The sequence below is a fragment of the Anomalospiza imberbis genome, chromosome 3 (genome assembly GCF_031753505.1).
Source record: "Anomalospiza imberbis isolate Cuckoo-Finch-1a 21T00152 chromosome 3, ASM3175350v1, whole genome shotgun sequence".
NCBI lineage: Eukaryota > Metazoa > Chordata > Aves > Passeriformes > Viduidae > Anomalospiza > Anomalospiza imberbis.
The window spans coordinates 102747080-102774658 of record NC_089683.1 but is presented as its reverse complement, the minus strand read 5'-3'; the positions used below and the strand labels follow the sequence as shown (position 1 = coordinate 102774658).

At 45.0% G+C, this 27579-nt stretch overlaps 1 protein-coding gene across 1 annotated transcript in view; it reads left to right on the top strand.

Moving 5' to 3' along the window:
* The first annotated feature begins 688 nt into the window (after positions 1–688).
* The window catches only part of REL (REL proto-oncogene, NF-kB subunit), a 29925-nt gene continuing 3034 nt past the window's right edge, over positions 689–27579 (top strand). The window contains exons 1-9 of the mRNA XM_068186121.1: positions 689–833; positions 5769–5911; positions 8476–8624; positions 12521–12612; positions 22449–22589; positions 26135–26239; positions 26539–26751; positions 27077–27145; positions 27248–27322. Coding sequence (XP_068042222.1) covers positions 827–833; positions 5769–5911; positions 8476–8624; positions 12521–12612; positions 22449–22589; positions 26135–26239; positions 26539–26751; positions 27077–27145; positions 27248–27322 — 994 coding nt within the window. The 5' untranslated portion in view covers positions 689–826. The remainder of the gene's footprint in view (positions 834–5768; positions 5912–8475; positions 8625–12520; positions 12613–22448; positions 22590–26134; positions 26240–26538; positions 26752–27076; positions 27146–27247; positions 27323–27579) is intronic.

The window sequence follows — 27579 nt, the reverse complement described above, 5'->3', positions numbered from 1 at the left end:
GAATCAGAGTGGGCTGGGAGGGGCATTCAAACCTGTCTTGTTCCAACCCCCTGCTTTGGGCAGGAATATTTTCCCCTAGGCCAGGCTGCTCCAAACTCCATCCAGCCTGGCCCAGAACACTTCCAAGGATAGGGCATCCCCAGCTTCTCTGGCTAGGCTTGTTCCACTGCCTCACCACCCTCACAGTAAAGAATTCCTTATCAGTATCTAATGTAACCCTGCCCTCTGTCAGTTTAAAGCCATTCCTCCTTGCCCTGTTGCTACAGGCCTTGGTAAAATCTATCCTTGTCCGTCTTATAAACCCCATGAGGGGCTTAGGTAGGCGCTGGGAGGCTGCAGTACAGTCTTCCCCGGAGCTTTCCCTTCCCTGGGCTGAGCACCAGGCTCCACGCACCCAAGACGGATAAGGAGAGCGCTTGGTCTCTCGAGGCTGACAGAGCGGGGGTGTCGGAGCGATGCCCTGCGAGGGCGAGGGTACGGAATGAAGCAGGCTCTCGCTGTACCTGCCCTGCTCTGAAAGCAGAGGAGCTGAACTTTTCCCTTCGTACTTTTGGCTACCGGGCAGGGCAGGACTGGAGGACACACTTGTGCCTGCCCTCCCCGCGGAGCTGCAGTCCCGGAGCGGGGTCTGCCGGTGCCGGGGCGGGGCGGGGGGCGGCCCCGCACCGCCCCGCAGCTCAGCGCGCACGTCCGCCCGCCCGCCCCACGGGAAGTTCCCCCTGAAAAGGGCGGCGAGCCTGGCAGCCGCGGCCGTGCGTGTGTCTCTGCGAGGTGTGCGGCCCGGGCCGGAGCCCCGCGGCGCAGAGGCCGGAGCGGAGCTGTCAGCATGGCCGGTGAGCGGCGGGGCCGGGCGGGGGGCGCGGGCGGCGGCCCCGGGGGGCTCCGAGCACTCTCCGCCCTCCCTCGCTGGTCGCGTCGGGTGTTTACGCTGCGAGGCTGAAGCGGCGATGGGTTGTTGGGATGAGTCGCGACGGGATCTTACGAGGCTGTTCGATTTCAAATGGATTTCTTAGGTCTTAAAATTGTGGAGTGGGAGCGTTTCGGTGTTAAATAAGCGCGCGGGTCTCTGGGATGGAGACAACTGGCTGAAGGTTGGGTCGTGCTCATCAGGATCCCTTTCTCATCGGAACTCGGCTGTGAGAATGCGATTGAATGAGAAATAGTGATGGCACAAATGCAAAGTAATGCAGATAAGGAATCGTGCTTTGAGTAATTACAACAAAATGCACAATTAAGTTTCTAGAGGCTAAATTAAACCGAGTTTGTCATCCTTTCGGGAGGTGTCTCTCTGGTATCTTCCTTAGGGTTAAAAAAAAACCCCTAAATTTAAAACTTGGCTATACTAATTAGAATAGTATTTCTAGGCAAAGCTGCTTTTCAGAACATAAGTGTGTGTTCTGTTCCCACTTAGCAAGGTATGAACTTTCACTCCTGATAAATATATAGGTGCACTAACTATCAACATGGAGAGAAAACAGCTGGGCTTGTGCTTTAAATGTTATGATGTATTTTAAAGTGGCAACAATGAAGCAGGAGAGAACACTTTCGGGTTTGTGTTTTTTGTTTTTTTTGTTTTTTTTTTTCCTTCGTGTCTTTATGTATTTTCATTGTAATTAGGAACCAGATAAGGAATTTTTTTCAGCGGGGGAATTTTATAACTTCCTGGTACTAGCTAGCTTTTGTCGGTTATTTTTTTTTTTTTTTCATTTGGTTGCCGTTTTGTAATGTAACACGATAGTAAAAAGGAAGTTCGTGAGCGTTGTTTGGTCTCTGTTAGAATTTGTGCCGTTTATGGAGCCATAGGTAGATTACTGGTTTTTCAAATCAAATCGTGTTATGTTTCCAGTTGCTTTTGCTTAAATTGGGGTGTGCTGTAACAAAGCTTTTGCCATCCTCCCGCTTTGCCTGAGGTGGTGCAGAAGGTTACAAGTGGATAGATTCTTGCTTTTTAGAAGTGACAGGCTTCGTGCCACTGGGGATTTGACAGAGTTCAGAGCAGTGACATCAGAGTTAAAGAGCCATGCTTCTCCCATCTGTGTCTCATTGCAGTCACCTCGGGCCGGAGGGTTTCGGGTGATACTTTCACATCTTCCACAAAGACCCACAGCTGCTCTTGCTTTCACACACAGATGTTGATGGAAAGTCTGTTCACCGGGCACTCCTGGCCGTGCAAGAAAATGACAAATTGGGCAGTTCCTCCAGAGCCTGCTTGCTTGGAGCAAAGGAATGAGACAGAACCCTTGATCGGGTTGTCACTTTGCTTGGTGGCAGCGTGTCACACTTCCTCCCCCATGACACTGGCTGTGTTAAACTTCAAACTATCACAGGTTTCTTGTCATGAAGAGGTCTGATGGAAGTCTGTTTCGAGTTTTAGGGATTGTCCTTTTGTTCCTCTTTGTATTGCTCAAAATGTGAGAATAAAACACCCTTCAGTTCTTGAATGAGCATAACTGGCTGAACTCTCACAGCTGTCACTGCTTCTACCTCTTTTCCTTGCTGAACTCTCGGAGCTGTCATTGCTTTTGCCTCCTTGCCTTGCATATATAATTATGCACTCGATCTCTTATATTCTCTTTAAAATTATTCAGTGTTGTATTCAGGGCAGGAGGGGGGAAAAGCAATTCAATAACAAAAAGAATGACAGGCAGGTTATAATGTGTAGAACAATGTTTCTATTGCTAGCATGTGTATAGGCAATTAGAATTAATTACAAAGACAAATTAAACTCTTAAGAACTTAGATGTAGGATTAGCTAGATTTTTTTTCTTCCATTTCAAATGCTTTATGGATTAGTTGTGGGCAGGCCGGTAATAAATAGGAATAGCTGTGTGTTTCTCTTGTAGAATTAGTGAGAGTTTGGGTTTTGGCGTATCTCACATTTGTTTGACACATAAAGCGAGACCTGAGGAGGGCAGGTTTGTAGTGACTGTGTGGGAGCTAACAGACCTCTGTGTGTGTGTGTGTGTGTGAGAGCAGATTGTAACCTAGTTAAGCTGTGCCACTTCACAAGCACATTGCTGATTTACAGAAATAGGGAACACGGGACACTTGGCTGCAGAGTGCTGGTAATACCTCTCATTCTCACAAACACTTCTATGTGTTTCCTCTCTGCACAAAACATGACGACACTGATAATCACAGCAGAGATTATAACGTTATTCTTGAATAGAGAGAGAGGCAGCCAAGACAAAATGAAGTTTAATGTTTAATCTCTGGAGGTTGCCGCGTCACCAAGCTTTACTTTCCCACAAACACACCTGCTGCTGAGCGGTGGGTTTACCTTCAATGACATTTGTTTCGACCACAGCCCTGTAAAGATCACTGAGCCCAGAGTCTTAAAATAAAGGGCTCTTGATAGGTGAGAAAATAGCTCTCTCAAGCGAGTGTTGATAGATCATGAAGGGAAATTGTTGGTTAAAGCACCAAGAGTTAAAGACCTCAAGTGACTGCACTCGTGTAGTTTTGAGCAGCGAGGCTCTGGCTAGTTCTGACAAATAAAAATTCTGACCTGCACCCACGTGCAGGTCTGTGGATATCCTGCATGTCTGGTTAGCAGCTATGTAAGCATGAGAATCTCCCAGATTAGTGCCAGATTAGCAGGCACTTTGCTGTAATGTGGTCATTTTAACTTGTAAAACAGATTTTTAATATCATATATGGATACATGTCTGTATTTGTGCTGATCAATGCAATAGCATAGGTAAGTTGAAGTGTGAAAATTAAAACAGCCATACACAGATGTGTGAGCATGGTTTTGCGAGAGGCTCAGACTTCTGCTCTCTCTGAAACCAGCTTTACATCATTTCTAGGCTTTTTTGTTATCAATGCCTGCCTTCCCTTTCCCTTGTTTTCCAGAAAGAGAAAATATGCATAGCTCATCTAAAGGAGAGTTAGGTAAAGGGCTGGGGGAAAAGGGACAATCCTCCTGAGGAACTGCACCTGGACTAGTGGCTAGTGTGTATTTAATGTGACAGCTCATGGCTGGTGATCAGAAAGTTCTTGAAAATCTACCTGATGGGACGTGATCAGTTTAGAAACTGCATTTTGACTGACTGTTATAAAGGTCCATAAAGAGTCCTGAGCCACAGTTCCCAAAGGTTTTGTCCCCAAACACAGTCTCAAGTGGAAGTGCATTGTGCTTTTGAAGGTTTTTCAGAGGCTCCAGTTGTTGAAGACCATCCCAGCATAAGAGCTGCTCTCACACGGTGGCAGATGCAGTTCCACCCCTGCTTGTAGGTGTGTGACAGATAAATGTGCATTTGGGTCAGACTGAGGTGATATCTCAGATGTCGTTCTCTCCATCCATCCCTTCTCTGCTGCTCTTGATTACTTTATCTCTTAGGTTATAATATTTTCCTACTTTGGGTATGAACTGCTGCAGCACTAGAAATCTTTTGCGATCAGCAAATCCCAGGCATAAAGTTCGAACTTTGTGTTGGCAGGGGTGCCTAAACCATTGTAGGTGCAGCAAAAAGAGAAGGCTTTATTATGGAGTTAGGATTGGAATCCACCTCTGCCAAAACCCATGTGCTGTGGATTCACAGGCAGCACAGACCTTGGGCAAAAGGAAGTAGGGGTTCTTTTACCCTTTCAGCACTTTCAATATATTTAATAACTGTTTTGCTTATTATGTTGAAGTCCAAGCACTTTTTTTCAGTGCTGTGCCACAGGATATTGTCTGTCCTGTTTGTTTGTGATGCTCAGCCTTGCTTGAGGAGGATGCTATTATATGAAGATGACAGAGAGCTCAGTAGACATTTCCATAAGCTACGTTCTTCTGATTGTGTAGCACTGTGATGATTCAACTTCAACAATATTTACTTAGCCTCTGTTGTTTGTTTTTCACATGCCATCCCACTGTTGTCACTGTTTGATTGACTGTCCTGTTTGATGTTCTCAATGAGATATATGAAATAGCTTGTTACTGTCTGTCAGTAAAACATCACTTGAAAAGTACTTAGGCTCTTGCTAAGTTAATATCTTTCTAACCACCCCATTTAAGAGTTCTGCTGTCTCTTATTCTCAGCTATCACTCTGTGTTTCCTAAAAACCTTCCTTCTGACAACTGCCCAATATCTTTTCTGAGGTTTCATTGTCTGGGGAGATACTGCAACTAGAAACCAGCCCCATGGGAGATGGGCAGCTCAAAATGTAGAATTCAATACAAGCAATCAGGTATTTTTTGAGCTCACAGTGATAGTGAGCTTCCACCCAGTAGGAGCATGGGTTTTTTTGCATAATTTGAATAGTTTCTGCTGCACTGTGATAGGAGCTAAATCAATGAATTCTGAGCAAACATCTTCCTTTTCAGAGGATGCTTAAGAGAACACAGCAGTTGACAGTACCCGTGATGGGAGAGGACAGCCATTCTTATAACTGTATTCTTCCTAAAGATGTTGAATAATAATTTGAGAAATCCCTAATAATGATTTGGGTTTTGTTTAATAAAATCTTCTTTCATCAAACATGTCTTCTATGATGGTTATAAGAAGCTGAATTCTAGATGAGATGGAGGAAAGGGTGTCTTTTTTGCTAATTACTTCCATGGCATTGATACTGTGGGTGTTTCATTCAAATCTGTTCTCTTCCCTTGTACCCCACCTTCAACATGTGCATGTACAGGAAAATAAAGAGTAGATTTCCTGATAGGGTAGACCACGTGGAAAGATGGTAAAGTGAATCAAAAGTCTAGAAATTCTAATTCTTGCATCTTCTACTGCTTTTTGAGCTCTACTGTGTCCTAACATTGAAAATATTTTATTTTTAAGGTGGCCCTGAGCCCTACATTGAAATATTTGAGCAACCCAGGCAAAGGGGCATGCGTTTCAGGTACAAATGTGAGGGAAGATCAGCAGGCAGCATTCCAGGAGAACACAGTACTGAAAACAATAAGACTTTCCCTTCCATCCAGGTAAATACCGCTTTTATCCGGGAATTACCATTGCCCACATTATCGTGGTGCTCATAGCTATGTGTTGGACTCTGCACAGTAAATACAATGCTTTTCATCTCACCTTCTGGGATTCTTTCCTTGGCATGCAAATGGAGTTGCAGCAGAGTGGGAAAAGAGTTACTTGCTCCTGGTCACAAAAAGATTTGGTTTGCAGAAAGAGGAGAAAGTGCAGAGGTGGTTTACAAAGTGCTGCTAGAGGGGATGCAGTGAAAACTCAAGGTCTGGGAGCCATTCATTAGTAGCTTTCTCTGTATGCAGGTTTGCTCTGCTTTCTTAGGTGACGTGGGTTTGGTTTAAAGGTTTGGACTGCAGCATGAATTTTGGGAGAGTGTCGAAGGAATTTACCTACAAAATGTGGAAAGTCTTTGAAACATTGCTGGGCACAACATGAAAGAAGGCGTTTTGTACGAGCGAACAATCACCCGTGATGGATGAGCTCAGAAAGGGGAACTGTGTCCTCAGAGCGTCTGCAGTGGTGATGAGTTGGGTGGTTGCACCATGGATGGGTTGGGAAAGCCAGAATAGAGGGATTCAGAAGAGCCCTGACAGCTGTGATCAAACCAGGGACAAAGACAGAGACAGAAGAGCTGGAATGGAGGAACCACTTGGGCCATAGCTTTCATAGATTGGACAAAGGAGACCCTGGACAGGTAGGGTAAGGGAAAATAATTTCTGATCCCCTTTCTGATGTTTAAGTTGCCAGTGTTTCCTTGATCTCTTTCAGTTTGGAGGAAGTCTGTCAGAGCTGAGATTAGAGGAGAAAACTCAAATGGGAAGTTAAGAGCACTTGCCATCTTCTTGCCCAGGAACAGAGGTTGTGTATCTATGTTTGCAGTGCGCCAGCATAAAAAAAAAATGGGGAGCCCAAAATGGAGTCTCTGGAATCACAGCAGGAAATTAGCAGATAGAGAAGATGTGAAATGGGACAAATATGAGATGGTTTATGCTGAGGCACAAAAGCTCTTTAAGAGGGAGGGTTTGAGGAGAGTGCTGGCAGTCATGTGTTGAGCAGCAGAGCAAGTCTCTATTGCATAAAGCAACTGTGGAAGCTAGTTCAGCCCTGGAGCCAGAATTACTAAGGGAAGAAACTAAGAAGGTTTCCCTTTGACTATCACAGTGCCAGATTTGGTTAGGGAATGCAGGAAATGGACATGGTGCCAGACTCATTTTTTCAGCACTCTGCCAATTGAACAAGGAACTGTGTGGGCTGTTGGCAAGAGTAGAGGCTTGCACAGACTCTCAGCTTAAGTCGGTGTCAGAGCACAAGTTGAATGGGCTGAATCAAGCCTTGATTCCTCTTTTGTTGGACTGTGCTACACATGAAGGCCAGGCAGAACCCAAAGGAGATGGGACATGGGTATGTGACCATGCGAGCCTGGCCAGGTTTGTTCTTTTGAAAGGTGACTATTGATGACAGAGCTGATTGTACTGATAGCAGGTGATTTCTAGGTGAATTCCTGCCTCCCTGAAGCCCGTGGGAGGCTTTAGTGCTGATTAGGTTCCAGGGGAGTCCCCTCTAGAGATGGAAATGTGAAGAGAGGGACTAGGAAGAGATTAAATTTCATGGTGTGGTTATGAAGATGAACATCAAGGGGGAACTGGAGCACCAAAAGCAGCTAGATCAGGCTTCATGTTCATGGGGCCTCGTGTAAAATGAGGGAGAAATGATGTAATGGTTGAAGAAAGTGAAGGAGCAGTGGAAGTATCATTTTAAGGGTAAAAAGTTACCATGGCTTGCGTGAAGACTGGAGCCAAATAGGAGATTGATGCAAACAGATGATGACAGGTAAAAGAGCACAGTTTGAGTTAAAGATTTGAAGTGTTGACTAAAAAGGATACATGGTGGATCCTTGGAGTCTTAGGAGGAGGAAAGGAAGGGGAGGAACTGTTACTTATAGGGCAGGGGAAGTGGAGGAGGAAAGCTCACCTCTGCACAAACGTGTGCCTGAGTAAGTCTTGTATTTGCTTTCAAGTTTTTATGTGTCAAACAATTAAGGCAAATTATTTTTCCTTTATTTTTTTTTTTCCTTTTACACTCCCCCACACTCGGTGACTTCATTGGTAGCCATCAGCTTGAGGTTGCTTTCATGCACCTGAGAAAGGCTCATTGAGTTGGCTGATTACTGCTGTGAAAGCTCTGGTAGGAGCTTGAGACTTTGCTACTGCCAAGCCTCAATGTAAGATTGAGTACTCATCTGAGAATTAGTTGGGAAAAACCCAACAACTTCAGAGGGGATTGTCATGCTGTGTCAGATTGTCAGATGTGTCATGTCATGCTGTATCTGCTAAGATCCTCTTTCACTACTTAGTGTTCCATGCACAGGTAGTATCCTTATCCCTGAGGCTTTATGAGTTTTTTTCCCAGAATCTTTGGAGGCAGACTTCTTCTTCAGGCAACATTTCTGTATGGTCACCTGCATATCTCTGGTGTTTCTTCCGTAGCATTTCAGGATAAAATGGATTTTCTGTAACAGGAGGGTACCGATACCTAAATCCTTGAAAATATGCCACATTTTTTGTAGATTCTGAACTATTTTGGAAAAATCAAAATAAGAACTACGTTGGTAACAAAGAATGAACCCTACAAGCCACACCCCCATGATCTGGTTGGAAAAGACTGCAAAGATGGCTACTATGAAGCTGAGTTCGGGCCAGAACGGCGAGTCCTGTCGTGAGTAATAGTGTTGCTTGGGAGTTTGATTAATTGTGCAAGTGATTTGCTAATCTTGTGTTTTAAAACTCATATTAATGATTAAAAGAGCAATTACAATGCTGTCTTTGCTGTAGTTTACTAATCCATTTCAGGGAACTTCCCTTGGAAGTATTTCCTTCTCTTTTCGATACCACACATAAGCTTTTTCTTTCCTGTCACCCTTTTCTTTCCTTCAACCATTCTCCCAATGTCTTTTTTTTTTCCTTTCTCCCACTTACTTTTTTTAGCCTTGTTCATTAATGCATCTTACTCTTGAGCATGACTCTTTCCTACATGTAAAAATGATGACTAATAGAAAGGGTAACAGCATTAGAATTTGTACTTCGTGGTGATGAGGGAAGTTCACACCTTCCATGGAAATTATATTTGGACTTTCTGGAGAAAGTTTGTAGTGGCTGAGTATCATGTAATCTAGAAAACAGTGGTTGTGACACATCTAGAAATGTTAGCAACTGTCACTGTTGTTGATTGTTGTTTCTCTTGGGGGTTTTTGAGTGAGAATACAGATTCTGCTCAGGCCCAGCTCTGAAGAGTAAGTGTGCCAGGGATGGATCTGCTTGTGGATGCAGAGAGGAAAACTCAGGATGGGTACAAGACATTTCTCAGTGCTATTAAGAATATCTCAAATACAGTTGTATTTGATCTTGTTTCCTCTAAGTTTGCCCAGTCTCCTGTTAAAAAATAAAAGCAGAATAAGCTGCAGCAAACATGGAGTGATTATTGCTGGAGAGGCGAATTTTGCAAGCTGTTTGTGGTTCACAGTTTGCAATGTAGGAAATATGGAAGTAGGCTGTTGGTTTGGGGTAAGCATAACTGAGCTGAGGGGAAGAAAATCAGGTAAATATTTCAGTGTATAAGTAGCTCTTACACACAGCTCTCAGGCCAATGGGATTCTGTTGGTGTTGGTGAAATTACTCCATGTTTACGTGGGTTTAGTCAGTAGGACACTATTAAAGGAGAGAGCTGAAGACACTATTTTGAAGGTGGTGATTTATTTCACTGATGGTGAAATAAACAGTGGAGATACTTCTTTAACATTCAGCCCAGGCTCAAGGGATCACAGATGTGCTGCAGTGCATTCCAGTGGCACGGGGCACGCTGGCTTGCAAATATCCTAAACTCTAACAGGACCTTGCACCTTCCCTGACCATCCATTCACCAGCTTCCCCTCAGTCTTCTCAGATCAAGCTTCCTCAGCCAAGGTCAAAGGAAGTCTGCTGTTCTGGCCCATCCCACTTCCTCCCCTCAGCTCTGTGCCTGCTGATCCGAAGCAGAAAAACCTGATTGCTTAATGCCTTTTCTGGCCCTGTGTTCCCATCACTGAATGCAGGAAGACCCTGGTGATTGCTTCTCCTCTTGGCATTTGGTTGCACAAGGTTCAGTGTGGAGGCACGAGGCGAGCTTTTTAGAGGGGCCATTGCAGGATGTGATGCCAAGAACCACTGAGATGCTCTGCAAATATTTATTTGCAGATTGTGATTTCATCTCCATTATATGTTTGCATCAAATCCTGTCCTTTGGCAAAATGCTATGCCTCTGTTTCGCTTCAGGCACTGGTAGTTGTTTGCTCCATCCATGAATTCTTCTCAATATTTTTAGGATATGAACCTCTCAGTTTCCTACAGAATAGTAAGTAGGTACAGAAGTTAGTAAGTACTGTAAGTATCCTACAGAATAGTAAGTGCTTTCATTTTATTGATAATGTGAAACTGTGAGCTTTGTGTTTGACATTGGAGGTCCTGATGGGAGGAGGCTTGACACATTCCCTTTGAAATGTTTCCAGCATCGGTACACTCATTTTTTTTAACAAATCATTGGTTGCTTTAAGATGAAAGAACAGTATGATCCATAATTGGATCTGGATGTTTAAAGTCATTTTCCTTTTTGTGGCTGGTGACTCAACCTTCACATTCTTCCTTTCGTGTCTGTGTTGGAGAAAAGCCTCATCCAGTACTAGTGAGCAGATGTCCTCTGTCAATAGTGTTTCTGGCTCTTTACTCTTGCTGAGCATCCCAAATTGAGCAAAAATCCTTTTTTTTTTTTTTTCTTAGTAGAAGGGGAATTATTAATCACAGATTTTGGGCTGCTCTGAGTAATTACTCTGCTTTCTGCTGTTCAAAGTTCCCCATGTTTTAAAGTTCCCAAGCATTTTGTTCTACCTGTGGTATAATGATCTTTGTACCGCTGCCCAAACTTGATCAGAGCCCTCCCTGGCCGAGACATCAAGGGAAGAGCAGGAAAGTCAGAGCTTGTGGGGCTGCCAGTGTACTCAAATTTTTACTTCCTAGTTTCTTCTCTCTACAAGGATGATATCATAGGTTTTTTAGATGTTTTTCATTTTTTTCTCTCTCTCTTCCTACTTCTCTCTCTCTCTTCTCGTTATCTCACTTGCTTCCTGTCAGCGCCCATCGATGTGAAACCCCACAGCCCTGCTGGGGCTCTCAGCAGTTCCTCCTCTGACCCAGCCTCTGCCTAGGCATGGCTAAACACGCACTTTCACTGTGACAGCACAGGCTTAGAAAACATTGATAATCTGGCAATTTCGGGCTGCTGAAAAGCCTCCTGTCCACGAGAGGCTTCGTTTGGGGGTATAATAAGGAACTGCCCCTGTTTGTGGACTTTGAAGTGTGCTTCAAACAATCTGTGGAATACAGTGAGTGTTCTCAGGTGGGGGAAAGAATGTGTGCTGTGATCAAGCCCTAAAGAAAGTAATTCCTCCAGGAGCAGGCGGAAATGGGATTGCTCATCAAGGTACAGTCCCAATCTGAATGTCAGTAGCCACAATAGGAAGGCAAAGTGCTTCAGTGAATTGTGAGATGCTGCTGTGTTTTATTTTCCTCTAGGTCACATCATGTTCAGTTTGCAAAGGAAGCCTGTGCCTTCCTCTAGTGAGCAGAGGTTCTGGAAGTGTAGCCTAATGGTAGAGGGTTTGGGAACCTCTGAACACAGCGTGTTGGGTGCAGACAGGGGAGTTTAGGGAAATTAAACTTAACATCGTGCTAGGATAGGCTTGTTCAGAAGTGTACAAGCACTCTTGGCAGGAACAAGGACTGTCTTTAGGTGCAGTAAGATGCTCTTTTGCTGAAGCAAAGAAGGTTTGTAGAGTTTCAAGGGAAGGGAAATGTCTGGAACTTCTGGAGAAAGATGCCTGCTGGCACAACCCATCTTCAGAGCTTATTGTAACACCATGAAACACTGATTATTTCTTTTTTTTTTTTTTTTTTTTAACTTCCTGCTTTACATCCACTCAGCTTTGATGATGTCATGGTTTTTCCATGTGGGAAAGAGTCAGCCTGCCTGGGACTCCCCCCACCTCCTGCATCAGGGTGACCTGCACTTTTATGCAAATCAGGAGGAGCTGCAGCTCTTCAGAACTTTTCCATAACTATCTGAGATTTAAAAACCTGTTTTGACCTGTTTTAAAAAAACCCCTTTATAATAGTGTTTAAGATTTACATTCCTTGATAAAAGCAGGAGAGCAAATCCTTTAACTAATGCAAATTACCAGGTTTATTGATTACAAAAATGATTGTCATTATAAATCACCCAAGAGTGAGTATCTAGCTTTTTAATCGCTGTAGGTTTACTGCAGAGTAATAAATTTTAATATAGAGATACTTTTAAGAATGTAAATTATTTAGAATTTTATTTTATGGGTTTTTTCTTGCTTCTGTGTCTGCCCTTACTTTAGGAAAAACAGCATCTTTGCTCTTCAGGTCTTGTACACCCTTCTCAAAAGAAGCTTTTTTATTTCTTACACTGGATGTTATCACACTAATTACTATGAATATTTTATTTAATGGTCTACACTGAAGATGTTATTAGTTGTTGAAATCTTGCCACATGTGCTTCAGTTTTCAGAACCTGGGCATTCAGTGTGTGAAGAAGAAAGAACTGAAGGAATCCATTTCTTTACGAATCTTGAAGAAAATTAACCCTTTCAATGGTGAGTGTAAATCAGCTGGTTCTGTTGGCAGGGTGATGGGGTTTTGTTTGTCCTGTCCTGCCTTTGCTTTTGTGTTGAAGCTTTATTTTTTTCCTCCAAAAAATCTCTTTCTGAGAAGCAGTCTTCCCCTTCTGTGTCCCTCCCAGTCTTTCTTCCCAGTCATCACATGATGAATCTATTTGGATAGTTGCCCTTTTTCTTTTTATATTGAGTTTTTGTAATTCCCAGCAGCAGTCTGAGTTGCTGCTTGGACAGAAGGAATGGGATAGCAGCAGAAACCTTTCCTGGAAACTTCTACAAGCATCTTGGGAGTTGGATTTCCCCAGTTTTGGCAGTGATGAGAGTAAAAGACTGAATTAGCATAACTGCAACAACTTAAGCCAATACAAATCTCACTTGCCACTTTCTCGTCTCTTCTCTTTCTGTGTCTCTTGTGACCAGGTCAGAGGGCTGATAGCCCACTAGGAACTGCCCCTCACTTGATTTCACAGCATGGGAGCTCAGAAATCCACAGCAGGATCTCAGTGTCAAGGCTGGTTTGGACAGGGCTTGGAGCAGCCCGGTCTGGTGGGAGGTGTCCCTGCCCATGGCAGGAGTTGGAATAAGATGATCTTTCAAGTCCCTTCTACCCCAAACCATCCTGTGATGCTGTGGTTGGGCTCATCAAGGTCAGAGGCAGGACCTGCTGCTGCAGAACCACACCTGTGATGGGTTGCCCACAAGGTTTTGTTTGATGTGACTGATCTGTGGGCTGCTCTCAGAAGGAGTCATCCTGCTCTTCCCTCCATCCCTGCTCACACACTCCCACCACTTTCCTCACACCATCACACACGGGCTGCATGGCCCCACAGTGAGTTGCTCCAGTGGAAAACCAACTTGAAAACAAAAAATTAAAAAAGGAGAGTGGTTTCCCTTCAGATCAACTTGCTAAACCAACTCCCCTCACAGCAATTTAACTGCCAAGTTCTCTGCACAGGGGGGGTGGGGAACACACTGCAAACTATTTCGGCCAATTGCAGTGGGACCAGCACATGCAGAATGCAGGCACAAGTAGGGGGAATTAGTTGAAAAGCATAAATACCCCCAAATTATTAGCTAAGCAGTGTCAATGTAGTAATGTATTTCCATAAGCAGGAGCTTGGAGATTCTCCAGACACTTCACTGGGTTTTCTAATACCCACAGTATTCTTACTATATTCAGGTAAGATCCTTTATGGAGAGTTGAGAGCTGGATTTCTGGCTGGCTTTAAAAATACATGTCCCTGAATTGGGACAAAAAAAAGGATGCTGAATTTATCACAGAATAAGAAATGTCTTAGATATTTTTCTTAATTTTAGAGCAGCTGTTTGGAATCAGGTTGATGGCCCATCTGAACAAATACCCTAGTCATGATAGTGTTTGCACACAGTATTTTGACAAGAGTTCAGTTCATCAGCACAATTTAAACACTTTAAGGGTTTGAATTATGTTGCCTTGACTCGGCCAGATCTACCTTGATTTCAAACAATAAAAGGGGAACTTTTCTGTAGAAGGAAGTAGATTTTTACAGTTGCTGGCACTTAACTCCGCATCCACTAATAAATTTTGGGTGATTACAGAAAGTTGTGCTCGGTAGCATCTGGGCAGATCCTGGGCTGCTTCCCACCAGTCCAGCAGTGGAGGAGGCCACATTGCTGCCCTGGCAGCAGTGGAGAGCCTGCCTGGGTGACACACAGGGCAGCAGCCTGCTCTGGGCAGGGGCTTTGCTGAGAAGGGGCCGCTGGCAATCCCCAGCTGCATCATTGCCCTTTGGTGCATGTTAACATGTCAGCACAAAGCAGAGCCACTTGAGAAAGGCCTCCAGGGCAGTCCCATGCTGAGCAGAGCCTAGAAAGGCCTGGGACCAAGGTCTAATAAAACAGGATTAGTGACAAGAATATTTTTACGTGTTTATTTAGTTGATCAGAACAGCATTTTGCAAGCAGCAATCACTGCAAATGTTCACTGCTTGACAAGGTTGAAAGTTTTATGTAGGGGTTTAGTTTGTTTTTTAAGGTCAGAGGAGTGTTGGTACATTTTCCAGGATTGTGCAGGCTGTGCTGAATCCATCCTGCATTGTGTTTTACCTCTGTCTTCAGAAAGGCATCTGACTTCCCTGTTTTAGAGACATTCCAGAGCTGTGCATCCTCTAAGCAGGTCGCAAGTTGGTGTTACTCATTTCTTGTATGACATCATCAAAGAAACTTCATGGAAAATGAGCCTTCAGGGTGCTTGTGTGTTGGTAGGCTTTTCTTTTTTCTTTCTCACTTTCTTCTGGAACAAGCATTCCCTATCCTGAGCCTCCTTTTGGGGAAGAGAGGTTCAGTATTGACCCTAAACAATTGATGCCTACCTCAGAATCCCTGGGTGATTGGAACTTTTTTGCGGATCACTGCCGTGTCCCCAGCTGGAGGTGCAGCATTGGAGTCATTGTGCAAGTGTACCTGTGTAAGGCTGTCTCCCTGTGAATTCCCAGTCCTGGCTGACAGCATTTGTGAAGTTCAGCACAGGCTCTAGGAGCTGTGTGCATTCACTAGGCTGGATGACTTGCAATCAGGTTGCTCCTCTTGTGTTAGCTTTGTTTGAGAGAGAGGGAATTGCTGTTTCCACACTGTGGTCGTGATCTGTGGTGTTCCCAAAGCATGTGCCATATATTTTTCTCCTCTAATAATCTCAAGAATTCTAGAAATCCCTACTGTCTCTCATCTCTAAGCACTTCAGGGAAATGGGGCACAGTGGCAGCCTAACATGAAACTGGTACTCCTTGGCATGGTGATGATGATACAAATAGCACAGCATCGAAGGAGCAGAGTTACTCCTCCAGTGGAGCTGGTCCATGTCTGCTTTCTATGGTGTTTGTTTTCTTTTAGGAGCTGTTGAGTTGTGCCATATCCTTGTCTTCCCATGCACTGTCTGATGTACAGCCAACTCAAATTAAAAGAAGAGCCAGTTTTCAGTTAAGAGCTTTTGTGAGTGGGTGTGACTTGACATAGAGACAACAATTGAGTTAATAACAACTGGAGTTAATTGTCAATGAGGAAAAGCCCTAAGTGTTTTCTTTAAATTATGGAAAAACTGTACTCAGTGCAGTGTTACAGAGGACTGACCTTTTTCTAGCCAAATGCATGGCAGCATGAAAACCCCAGACTTGTCTTGGAGTGAGAATCACCGAATTCCAGGCAGTTTTTATCAGCGGGGAAAACCTGACTTTCCCTGGAGCTTGCCACAGGCTTAAACTTCCTGCTCCTTTGCAGTTTCATGTGCTTAGGAGCGTGCAGTTCATTTTTAGGCTCTCCCCTGCAGCCCACACCTAAACACGTCTACGTGTGCCTCTGCAGCGTTTCCTTTGCCGTTTCCCCTTTCCACCCGCAAGCAGCTGACCCCGCGGCGGCTCCGCGCTCGTCACCGTCTGTGCCGTGACGCCCCCGCCACGCTCGCGTCCTGCCCACGCCGTCCCCTCTCCGCAGCTTCCTCCGGCACTGCTTCCATGAGAAACCCCCTCTCCTTTGCCGCTCTCCCGTGGCATCCCCAGGATCCCCCTCTCCACCTGTGCTGCAGCTTCCTCCAGCACTGCTTCCATGAGAAACCCCCTCTCCTTTGCCGCTCTCCCGTGGCATCCCCAGGATGCCCCTCTCCACCTGTGCTGGCTCCATAGAGAGTTTTATGGAGCCATGGATTACATGAGTGGCTCTTGGCAGTGGGAATGGGTTGAAGATGTCCACTGTAATGATCTCCTCGGATATCACAAGAAACTTTAAGCTTCTTTTCCTGTACTAAAACAAATGTGCAGCCCCCCAGTTAAATCCTGAAGTGTAAAATCCTAGTAGTGAGAGTCATCACCTTTGAAGGGGCACAGAGCAAACCCACTCGAGGGAAGCTGCATGTCCTGATCATGGCATGGCCCTAGCTCTTAGCTTTGAGAAGCCCTTTGTTCCTCTGATCTCATGAAAATGCTCCTTTCTGCTTATTCCAAAATGCATGTGTTAATATAAAAGACAGCCTGCTTTAAAATTGTTTAAAAAGGAAAATTACCAAGTAGCAAGAGAAAAATGCTGACTTTTTTTTTTATGATAGAAACAGAAACTGCTAAAGAAAGGTATCAGGAATGTAGAAGGCTGATGGATACACTCATTTAAATCTGTTCCAACTTTACCTTTTTCACATTGAACTTAAAACAGGAAAGGAAGCCCGAGAAACATTGTCTATGCAAAACAAGTGCTGAGTTTTGAAAGTTTTAATTTGTATTTCCAGCTCTTCCCTTGACCAGGCCATTTGCCTCCCCTGCATTTCTTTCTTTTGTAAACTGGGGAAATGTGTCCCTAGAAGTTTGGGCATTTACTGACTGTAGAATGTCATCTGAATTTTAGTTGTTTGCACCCATTAACTCCCTGAGTTTTTGCTTTTTGAAAAATAGATGTTGCTGATGCACATTCTATTTCAAGTTACACGTAAAAGTTTCTCTTTTTCCTGCAGAATTGATTGAAAATTACCTTTTTTTGGATATCAGTGGAATAAAACAGGTGTGGGTGTATTGGGAGAAGAAACACAGTGCTGCCACAGTCCTTCCCTCCCCTTGTTCCCAGCTTCAGCAGGACTCTTCATCAGGGACTGTAGTAATAGGACAAGGAATAGTGGGTTCAAACAGGAAGAGCGGAAATTCAGGTTGAATATACAAAGAAAATTCTTTAATGGTGGTGAGGCCCTGGCACAGGTTGCCCAGAGAAGCTGTGGATGCCCATCCCTGGAAGTGTCCAAGGCCAGGTTGGACAGAACTTAGAGCAGCCAGGGATAGCGGAAGGTGTCCCTGCCCATGGCAGGGGGTGGATCTGGATGAGCTTTAAGGTCCTTTCCAACCCAGACCATTTCATGATCCTACCCCTCGGGAAGTGTTAGTGAAAGGCTACACCAGCCCAGCTGTGGCTGCAGCAGGGACATAGGCTGGGGGGATAAGCTGGATCTGAAATGGACCTCCTGGGCACCAAAAGGGACCTGTGACTTGCAGCCCATTTCCCTGCCTGGGTGAGCCTGGTGTAAATCAGCAGCAGCTCTGGAAGAAGCTCTGCTTCCACCAATTCCCTTGCGTCAGGGCTGCTTGTCGTGGGAACCAGCTGGCTGAAAATAAGCCTTTTCCTCTTCCCTTCTGGCAAGATAGTTCTGAGCCAGACCAGTTCCTTGATCTGATTGACCACATGAGAGCTAAGCCAGCCTGAGCAGTGCTGGAAAGGTTGGGCAGAGCCACCTTTTGCAGCAAAACCTCTGGCATGGACCGAGTTAGACTGCCCAGTCGGTATCAGGGCCAAAGGGGGTATCTTTGTACTCCAGGAGCAAAACCCTGGAGGCAAACCACCTTTGTGTCATCCCTTAAATGAAACTGAGCTCCCAGCATATCCCTAAATTAAAAACCCTCATCTGCGTAAGAGAGAAACAGCTCATGATGATTATTAATGATGTGTGTTCCCCACACATGTGGGGAGTGATGTGTGATGATTATTAATGATGTGTGATCTCTGGGGTGTTTTAACTTGTGGAAGGTAATTCTCTTTGACATCTCATGTGGCTCATGTGCCCCTGCAGCCCCTCACTGACAGGGGAAGGTCACAGGATGTCCCTTTGCAGGGTGAGCTGTGCTCTCCACAGAGCCCCCTCTCTGACTGTGTCACACCACATTGCCCTGGAAGTTTCCATGCAGGTTAAGTTGAGATGCCTCCAGCTCTGCCCACTCCAGAAGGCTGACATCATTCGCTGGGTGACGGGCTCTGTGTGAGGGATCTGCTGTTTGATAGGTGTCACATTATCAGTTAAAAAACCAAACCCTTGATCATTTCTCTTCAATGTTTATTCTAAACTTTTAACTTTCCCTGAAGCATCACCGTATGAGTGAACAACAACCGTATGAGTGAACAACAAATTAATCTCCCATTAATTTAATCATATCAATGATATTTTATTGGCCTTGCTGGATGTTGAAAGCTGTCAAAATACTAAAAAACCTATAAAACTATAATTAGAAATTAATAAACAGGAGGCCTGACGTTACCAGCATCTTTAATTTTGTGTCCGAACTTGGACTCGCATGTTGGTGTGTTGAACCCAAAAAGTCTCCAGTTTTGTGTTACAGAAACAAACCCAGCAGGTTCTCAGTAGAATTCAGTGGAATCCCAGCAGGGTATCTCTGGATTTTCGAGACAAAATCTTGGAGACAGGGACAACCCAATCTTGGTGCCTGGGAGCTGCCTGGATCAGCCAGCTTGGGTTGGAAGGAGTTCACAGTTCAGCTCACGTGGGGTGTTTTGCCCACACTGGGACTGTATTGGTCTCTTCCCACCTTAGCAGACAATGGATTAGGGAATTATTTCCAAGATAATTATTTAGCAAAGTCGAGGAACCGGAATTTTGTTCAGAAGAGTTGTAAGCAGATCTACAATGAAATTGTAGGATTTCTTTTACCATGGTGCTGCTGGTGTTTTTATGGACTTTTTTGACATCATAGTCCTTATTTACCTTAGAATTTTAGTTATTTTAAAAATATTATTCTAATTTCTGTGAGTTACTTCTGAAAGCAACTTGTAAAGCTTACAAATAGTTCTTCATGTGTTTCTGTGTGCAGAGATTAGTAAGTTAAAGGATTTCTGCCAGTTTAAGGCTATTTTTTGTAATTAGACTGGGCCATCAGAGGAACATACCCAGGCTTTTGGTTGGGCTCTTTCAGCTGGATCCATGTGAAGACTCTAAGCTGTGGTACCACACAGCGAGCAGAAGTCAGAAGAGGAAGTTGAACCCTTGCCAAAACCAGAGAACTTCTTCCCTTTTTGGTTTTTTGGTTCATGTGTTGTGTTGGAGCCTTTTTTCTCCACACCTGTGGCCTCAAGGTGCCACATGGGGTGATGTTTTTACTTCACGTGTGTGATGCCCCTGGTTTCAATCCTGCTTGTATGGAGCTTGCAGGGCTTGATGGAGTTGCTTGATGGAGGGCTCCTCCTCTCCAGTACATAGCATTCCCAAATCTTCGACAGTGTTTCCTAACTTTAATGACTTCAGGTTTGTCAGGTTTAACCCCTCTGTTGTCCTTCAGCACAGAAGTTGGTGGAATAAGATGGGATGACATGACCATCCTCCACCCGGCCGTGCTCCAGGCGTTACTCAGGGTGTTTGTCTCCCTCAGCTTTGTTTGCTTTTAATATTCCCAAGGTGTAAGCCAGCATCCATTCCAAGTTAGTGGCTGCTCTCAAACTGACTTCAGAGGGAGCGGGATTAGATGTTTGTTAAAAATAACATTTTGTTTTTTTTGGATGATTGTCTTGTTTTGAAATTGGTGAAAGCTGTGCACTTCTTCTTATGCACATGGAATCTGGTGTCTCTCTTTTTTAAAGCGTGTCATCACAAGATGGAGTTGCAGCTGTCTTGTTCTCCTTTTTTTACACTGTTGTGTTCTTCTTGTTGGGTTAAAAATAACCCAAGAGGAATCACTCTTGACTGAACACTTCCTCTTTCAAATGACAGATTTTTAAAGAGTCTATGAAATCGCTTACAAAAACATGCAAATCAGGAGTAGTGGGTTTTGCTGCAATAGAATGAGCTGTACACAGTGATTCTGTCCCGTGCCATTCTTGGCACACCACTTCTGTGTCAGGTGTGAAACAGACTTACTGGGAATTTGCACAAGTTTGGATAACATAGGAAATTACATCATTTGAACATTAGCATTGCTAGTTTTCTCCATATCGAGAGTATTTTTGCTTTTATAGAGTACTCTTAGGCTTCAGTCTGCTGTTACATGTTTCTGAAGAGCAGACACATTTCCCTGTGGAAGGCTGAAGCTCCTTTAGTGTGAGAGAGGGCTTTGGTTGCACAACCACAAAGTCCTCACTTTGGATTCAGGGTCAGAAGCCAGATCCAGATTTTGTGCTCAGCTTCCATCTACAGATAGCTTACTCAAGCAAAGGTATTGAATCTCTGTGCTTAGTTTAATTGTGAAGAGGTTTGAGCACCCCTTGGGTCTCTGCAGGGATCCACATGGTCACCAATGGCTAACGCAGCACAGGAACGTGAGCCCTGATGTCAGTGTGTCCTTGGGAGCTGGCCATGATGTCAGGGCATGGATCTCCTGATAGCCCTCCTGCAAGGTGCACTTTGGGAAGTGCACTTTTCTTTCTGTGTTCTTTGAATCAGGCTATAGCCAGAGGCAGCTGGGCTGCGGAGTCAGCCAAATCCGGGTCAGGCTGAGGAGCTGTCAGTTCCAAACCTGCTTCCTAAAGATCCTCTTTCAGGTTAGCAGGTGAACTAATGAAGTGCATTAAAGCGTAAAACTTTGTGTGTCTGGTGACACAGTCAGCACCAACCTGCAAAGTGCTCACAGGCAGAACTCCCCTGGGCCTCAGCAGTTCTGAAGCTCACAAAGTTGTTGCTTAGTTTTGTACTTGCTGTCGTATTTGCCTTGGAATATTGCAGATCACAGCCCTGTAAAGGGGAAAGGTGACTTGATTTCCCTTTGCACAAGAGACCAGGAGAAATTGATATTCAGAGCACCAGAAGGACTCAAAATGCCCAGTGGAAAGTATTCTGAGCTCATCACACAATTTCACACTTATCAAAAGGTAAAAGGAGGAAGCCACTCAAGTGGGCATTGTGGAATCCCACTTGTGGCAGGGTGGAGACCTGAGCCAGTGATAAATGCTAAAGGTCAGAGTAGGCAATCTAATCAGTACAGCGTGGTCCCCAGGCTGCTTGTCACAGCCACGTTTAATCTTCTGTTCTTGCAAGTGCACTTTGAAAGGGAAGGGAGGAGAATGGAGAGCTGGTGATCTGCTGGCTTGGCACATGTTGGCTTTGAGTAACTGTGAGGAGTGTGAAACAGCTGAACTGCTGCTGGGAGGGGTTTGGGGAAACAGAAACACTTGCAATTATTTTAATTATCACAACTTCTACTTAAGTAAAATTAAGCCAGTTTCTCATTTTTACTAGCATTGAATGCCAACATAATGGTTTAGTGTCACACCTTAAAGGAAAGTGTTGAATTCAGAGGGGGCTGCTCTTCCCACAATTGTCCATTAAGCTGGGAATACATGAAACGTTCAGTAATGATACCCCAGGCCCTGTGTCTTGTAATTAAAATAAGGAGTGAACAAAATTGAAATGCTGAGTTTGGGTTATGCATTGCTGGGGTTTACACTGGGAAGAATATGCAAGGAAATTGATCCTTTCCAGCAAGGCTTTCCTTCTTGTGTACAGATCTGTATCCTAATTGCTCCACTAATCCCTGCTCTGAAAGGTACAGCTGTGACACTGGTGGTAGTGGGGTGGGGAGGGGTTTTCTGTTGTTTCAGCTTCATTCTTGCCCCAGGAATTGCCTTCTGACTTTTTCCATCTCAGTTCCTAGAGGAAAATAATGATACCATGTACCCAAAGTCCCTCAGTGCTGCAGAAAATATTTAATGAGATCCTAGGATCCCTTTGTACCAAAATATTTCTTTTGGGCAACAACATTAATTTTATCACGTGCAAAGAAGAATAAAAAATTACTTTTAAACTATAGATACATGGAACTGTTGTGGCAGGCAGGGTGAGGAAGCCAGGCACAAGAAACAGCTGGAGAGCTCAGACAGTTGAACCTTGTTGGGTGCAGGGAAAGCGTTAAAGGCTTCAGTATCGTTTGTTATGAGCAAGGGATTAATTCATGCAGCCCCTGTCCAGCTGCCGCGGCCTATGGGCACATGTGCCTGGGCAACACCATCTCTTTTACTGGTGAGGACTCATCCCCAGTTTGGTAAAGAATTCAGGCTGGTTCTGTGACTGACCCTTGGTTCTGTCTGTCCTTCAGTGCCCGAGGAGCAGCTGCACAACATCGACGAGTACGACCTCAACGTCGTCCGACTCTGCTTCCAAGCCTTCCTTCCCGACGAACACGGCAACTACACAATAGCCCTTCCTCCTCTGATTTCCAACCCCATCTATGACAACAGTGAGTACCAGCTCAGCCAAATGCCTTTTTATTCCTTTTCCCTTTTCTTTTTGTCTTTAGCTTGGGATGAGGAATGACAGCTTCCTGAGGTCTGTGCCAGCTCTGGGTTGCTTCTGTGGCTCGGGACTGCCAGGTGCATGACTGTCACATGGCAAGTCACAGTGAGCAGACATTCAAACATGATCCCAGGGTGAAATGTTGGCCAACCAGAGTGATGATTGTCCATGGCATTCGTGGACTCACATGCAGGTGTTTTTCCAGCCCTTGTTCACACACAGCAGCAGTGATTGCAAGGAAAGGCTCATGCCTCATGTGCCAAGTGATTAAAGTGATAGCAGTGAGATGGATGGCTGCCTCAAGGCTGATCTGCTTTCCAAGAGAGTCCTCTGGAGCCTGTTTGTGTCCTTGAGGAGTCTTGCCTTTGCCTTGTGAGGGCTCTGGAATGGGACTTGCAAGAGAGATTTATGTCTGTGGGAAACTGTCTGATGGCCTTTTGTGTCCTGGTTGGTGGCTGTTTCACTGTACAAGTGGGAAATGGAGGAGTCCTTGGTAATGCTCCAGGAAGGTGCAGAAGTACGTGACACTCCTTCTTGGCATTGTTTTCCACATTCCACAAAACTGGACATCCCTAGGGCATCAGCAGCTGAGGACTTTAGCCCCCAGTGTGTGCTGGACTCCTCTCTAGGAGCAGAGTAGCAAAAGAACTCTCAATCCTGAAAAATGTTCCTGCAGCATTTTTCATTTCTGCACCATGAGTGTTTCCGTGCTAAATATTTGACATCCTCATTTTAGTAGAAAGTACTCATTAAAATGAGATCTGCATTTCCTGATGTTGTTAGGATTGTGTTGATGTGGACACAAACCATTGTGAATATGTTGAGTATGAACTCAGATGGCTCTGATATATTTAGAGTCTCCTCCAGAATGATCTAGAAGCTGGAGCTGTGAGCATTGTGTCACTGAGAACCCTTGCACTGAAATAATCAGGGCTAAGATAAAAACTGATGTACCAGATTTGCAGCTCTGCCTCAGATGCCATTTAGAAATGTGCCAAATCATGATTATTCGTCATGCGCTGACGTCAGTCCCAGCGGAGCCACGAGAGGCCGGGGCTGAGAGCGGTGGGGGAAGCAGGGGCGGGTGCTGGGGTGTCTGTGGGCAGCACTGGAGGCACCCAAAACCCTCCCTGTAGCGTAGCAGCTGTGTAAATAAACCCGACCACAAATCATAAAGAATGGCCCTGCTCAGTTTCAGATCCCAGCTCTTTTAGAAGTGTCAGCCTGGTTAGAGCTGCTCTGTCCTCAGATCTGCTCAAATTAGGAGCAAAGAGATACTCTGAAAACCAGCTTGGACACTTCAAATCCAATATTTTCTTCACCTTCTCATCCTTTGTGGTCTCCACTTGCTGTGCATAGTGAGACACTGAAGAATCATATTGACATCATGCCATTAGCAACTCCATTAGCAGAGGCTGCAAGTGTCTCAAATTCAGCACCCTCTGTTTCCAGATGCTTCTAAGTTAACTGGTTTGGAACAGAAATTTCCCAAGTTGCATATCAGAAGCTCTTAGGAAGAGTCAGATGAGGCAGCTTAGCATGCATCTTATCCTGCCCTTGTTGAAAGCAACATGATTTTCAGTGAGGAGCTCGTTTCTCAAGGGATCTGTCACCAGAGGTGTGGTGTAGGGGAGTGAGGAACAGGAATTGGGCAGGAGTTGAGGTGACACTCTGAGGCGGGTGCCGGGCTCAGTGCTCCTGCTGACAGCACAGTGGTGCATCCACATCTGCTGGCATTTGTGTGTGTTGATTTCTCTTCTGAATTCCTTGTCTAAGACAAAACAACAGATTTCACTGAAGGAGACTGTCCCAAAAATCTGTTGCAAGGACCTAAAGAGAACTGCAAGAGAGCTGGAGAGGGACTTTTCACAAAAGGGCATGCAATGACAGGACAGGGGGTGATGGCTTCAAATGGACAGAGAGAAGGGTTAGAATTGAATATTAGGAAGGAATTCTTCCCTGTGAGGAGAGCAGGCCCTGGCACAGGTTGCCCAGAGAAGCTGTGGCTGCCCCATCCCTGGAAGTGTCCAAGGTCAGGTTGGATGAGGCTTGGAGCAGCCTGGGATAGTGGAAGGTGTCCCTGCCCATGGCAGGGAAGTTGGAAATGGATGATCTTTAAGGTCCCTTCCAACCCAGACCACTCGGTGATTCTCTGTTATTGAGTGCCGTTCAAACACACAGAAGTGAAACATTGGTAAAATTAGGCTTTTCCTCACAATTCTTAATTTACCCTTCCTGTGAAAAGTGCACCATGACGCTGTCAATCATATGGCCCTGTGCTGTTTCTGGGTTTGTTTGGTTTCCCCTCCCTTTAAGGGTTCTGATTCATTCAGCAAATGAAGTGGTGTGTGTCATGTAGTACATGAGGCTGTAGCTCCCACTTATAATAATGACAGTAATAACTGCAGATAGTAACTACGTAATTGGGGTCTGGTGAGAGGTTACCAGGAACTCTGCTCTAGGTGTAGTCTGTGTTATGCTGTAGCTGTACTTGGGTAGGAATTGATTCAAACTGAGAGTCTAAAGCAGATTGGTTTGGTTTGTTTTTTGTTTTTTGTTTTTTGTTTTTTGTTTTTTTTTTTTTTTTTTTTTTTGAGGTTGACACCATGAGCTTTGATTTTTGTATTTCTTCTCTGTGTCTGGAATGGGGAGCCTGTGGTGGTGGAGCCTCATGGAGGATCAGTTTCATGGTGTCAAAGCAGCACCAGCTGGATCGTTCCAGACATTTTAAATGTGTTTGGAGCTGCTGGTCCACAACAGAGCCAGATACCACCAGGCAGAGTGTGGCTCCATCCCGTTGAGGTTGCCCATAGCTGTGAGATTGTTTGGAATGCAATGTGCAGCCTTCAGAGGGGGCTAATTCAAGCTGAGAGGCAGCTGTCCATCCTCAGCTATCCTGAGGGCTGTTCATGTACAGCCACAGTGTGGAGTTGGAAGCTTGAGTGGTTTGGGGTGAAACCTGCTGCCCTCGGTGAAGGTGCAAAATTATGGAGCTGCTCCTGGACACCTGCAGAGGGGAACAGAGGAGAGGCTGGATGGCCAAGTAGCTCTGTGAATAGAACTACAGCCAGATCCTCAGAAAGGGGAATTCTTCTGACTTGCTAGCCCAGCTCTTTCCAGAGAAGTGTGTCTGTACCAGGTAATCAGTCACCCGCAGAACTGCTTTGAATTCTGCAGCTTGAAGGGCAGCGGGGCTGAGCACAACCACGTCAGTGGGGGAAGTATTTGAGACCGCTCTACAATACTTAGGGAGCGGGTGGCACAGCAGTGCTGGTGTCTTGTGTTTGAAGATAAGCTGTAAGATTGTGGAATATCAGACCCTGCTGCTGAATTTCTCGTATGGAATGACTTGCTTTGTGTGGATTTCAGGGTGTCACAATCCTCCAGCTGTTGCCTTCCCTTCATATGCCTGAACTCCCAGCACCTCCTGTCCAACAGTGACAAAGCTGCAGTAATTCTAAGTCATTAAATCCCCCTGTTTGCTTCCAGGAGCTCCCAACACCGCAGAATTGAGAATTTGTCGTGTGAACAAGAACTGTGGAAGCGTCAAAGGAGGAGACGAAATATTTCTGCTGTGTGACAAAGTTCAGAAAGGTAACCTGGATTAGGTTTTTTCTCTCCCTTTTTCCCAAATGGACACATTCCATGACCATTGTCCTGCTGGGGGGCTGAAACCCTTCCCCACACACCTCAGAGTGGTTTGGTTTTGGAGCTGGGTGGAACAGCCTCCAGGTTCATGGGATCTCAGCACCTCTTGTGCCTTTAAAGTTGAGTCATTTACTTTGCATCTGAATCCTGAGTCAGGCTCCTCACTTTGCTCCTCCCCCCTTCTTTTCTGCTCCAAGTTCTCAGTTTTCCAGCTTGATAAGCATCTTCTGTTTCTCATGACCCAGATGACATAGAAGTCAGGTTTGTCCTGGACAACTGGGAGGCCAAGGGTTCCTTCTCCCAAGCCGACGTTCACCGCCAGGTTGCCATCGTGTTCAGGACGCCACCGTTCCTCAGGGACATCTCCGAGCCCGTCACGGTGAAGATGCAGCTGCGGAGGCCCTCGGACCAGGAAGTCAGTGAACCCATGGATTTCAGATACCTGCCAGATGAAAAGGGTATGGTTCCAACAAGATGAGCTTCTGAACAGCCATGGTCAATGCAGGATTTGTGGTAGTGGCTTAATTAATGAGAAATCCACAACACTGCTTTGACAAAGTAGAGGTTTGGGTTTTGAAATTTGCAGCAGTCAGTTTATTCCCTGTTTCAGTGAAAATACCGGAATTACTGTTGGGTAACACTGGCATGGTTTGTTAGTGCTGCCATGCCTACAATGGCTTCCTTTAAATAATTCCTACTACAACTTGGTGCCACTAGGGAGTTCCTTTAGGCCTTCATTAAAGAGAAATGCAACACTTTCCCCTTCTACTCCTTTCTCTGTAGATCCATATGGCAACAAAGCAAAAAGGCAAAGATCAACATTGGCTTGGCAGAAGCTCATGCAGGACTGTGGTAAGGAAAATATTTGTCTTTTTTTTCTTATTGGAGTGAACTTATATTTAGATGGAGCTGTTTCCTCTAAATGCTGCACACTCACGTTGTGTTCCATCACAGGATCAAACACGATGGAGAGGCCCAAAGTAGCCCCATTTCCTGTTGTCACTCCTGAAGGGAAGGCGATTAAGAAAGGTAGGTTTTTGCCTGCAGTCTCATGGTGGTTTAAACAGGTAGTGCCCTCCTCTTTGCTTGAAATTCTAATCTCTTGAGGTTTTCTTCCTGGAAGGTAGTGATGCTTCTGACTGTACAAACTTAAAAGCTATCAGTTCTTTGTCTCACGCTCAGTATGGGCCATAGAGGGGTGAGGTAGGCAGCTCTTTTGCTGCTGCCCAGAACTCTGGGGTCCATCCTGGACAGCAGTAAAGCAAGTAGATGGCGGAAATACCTGT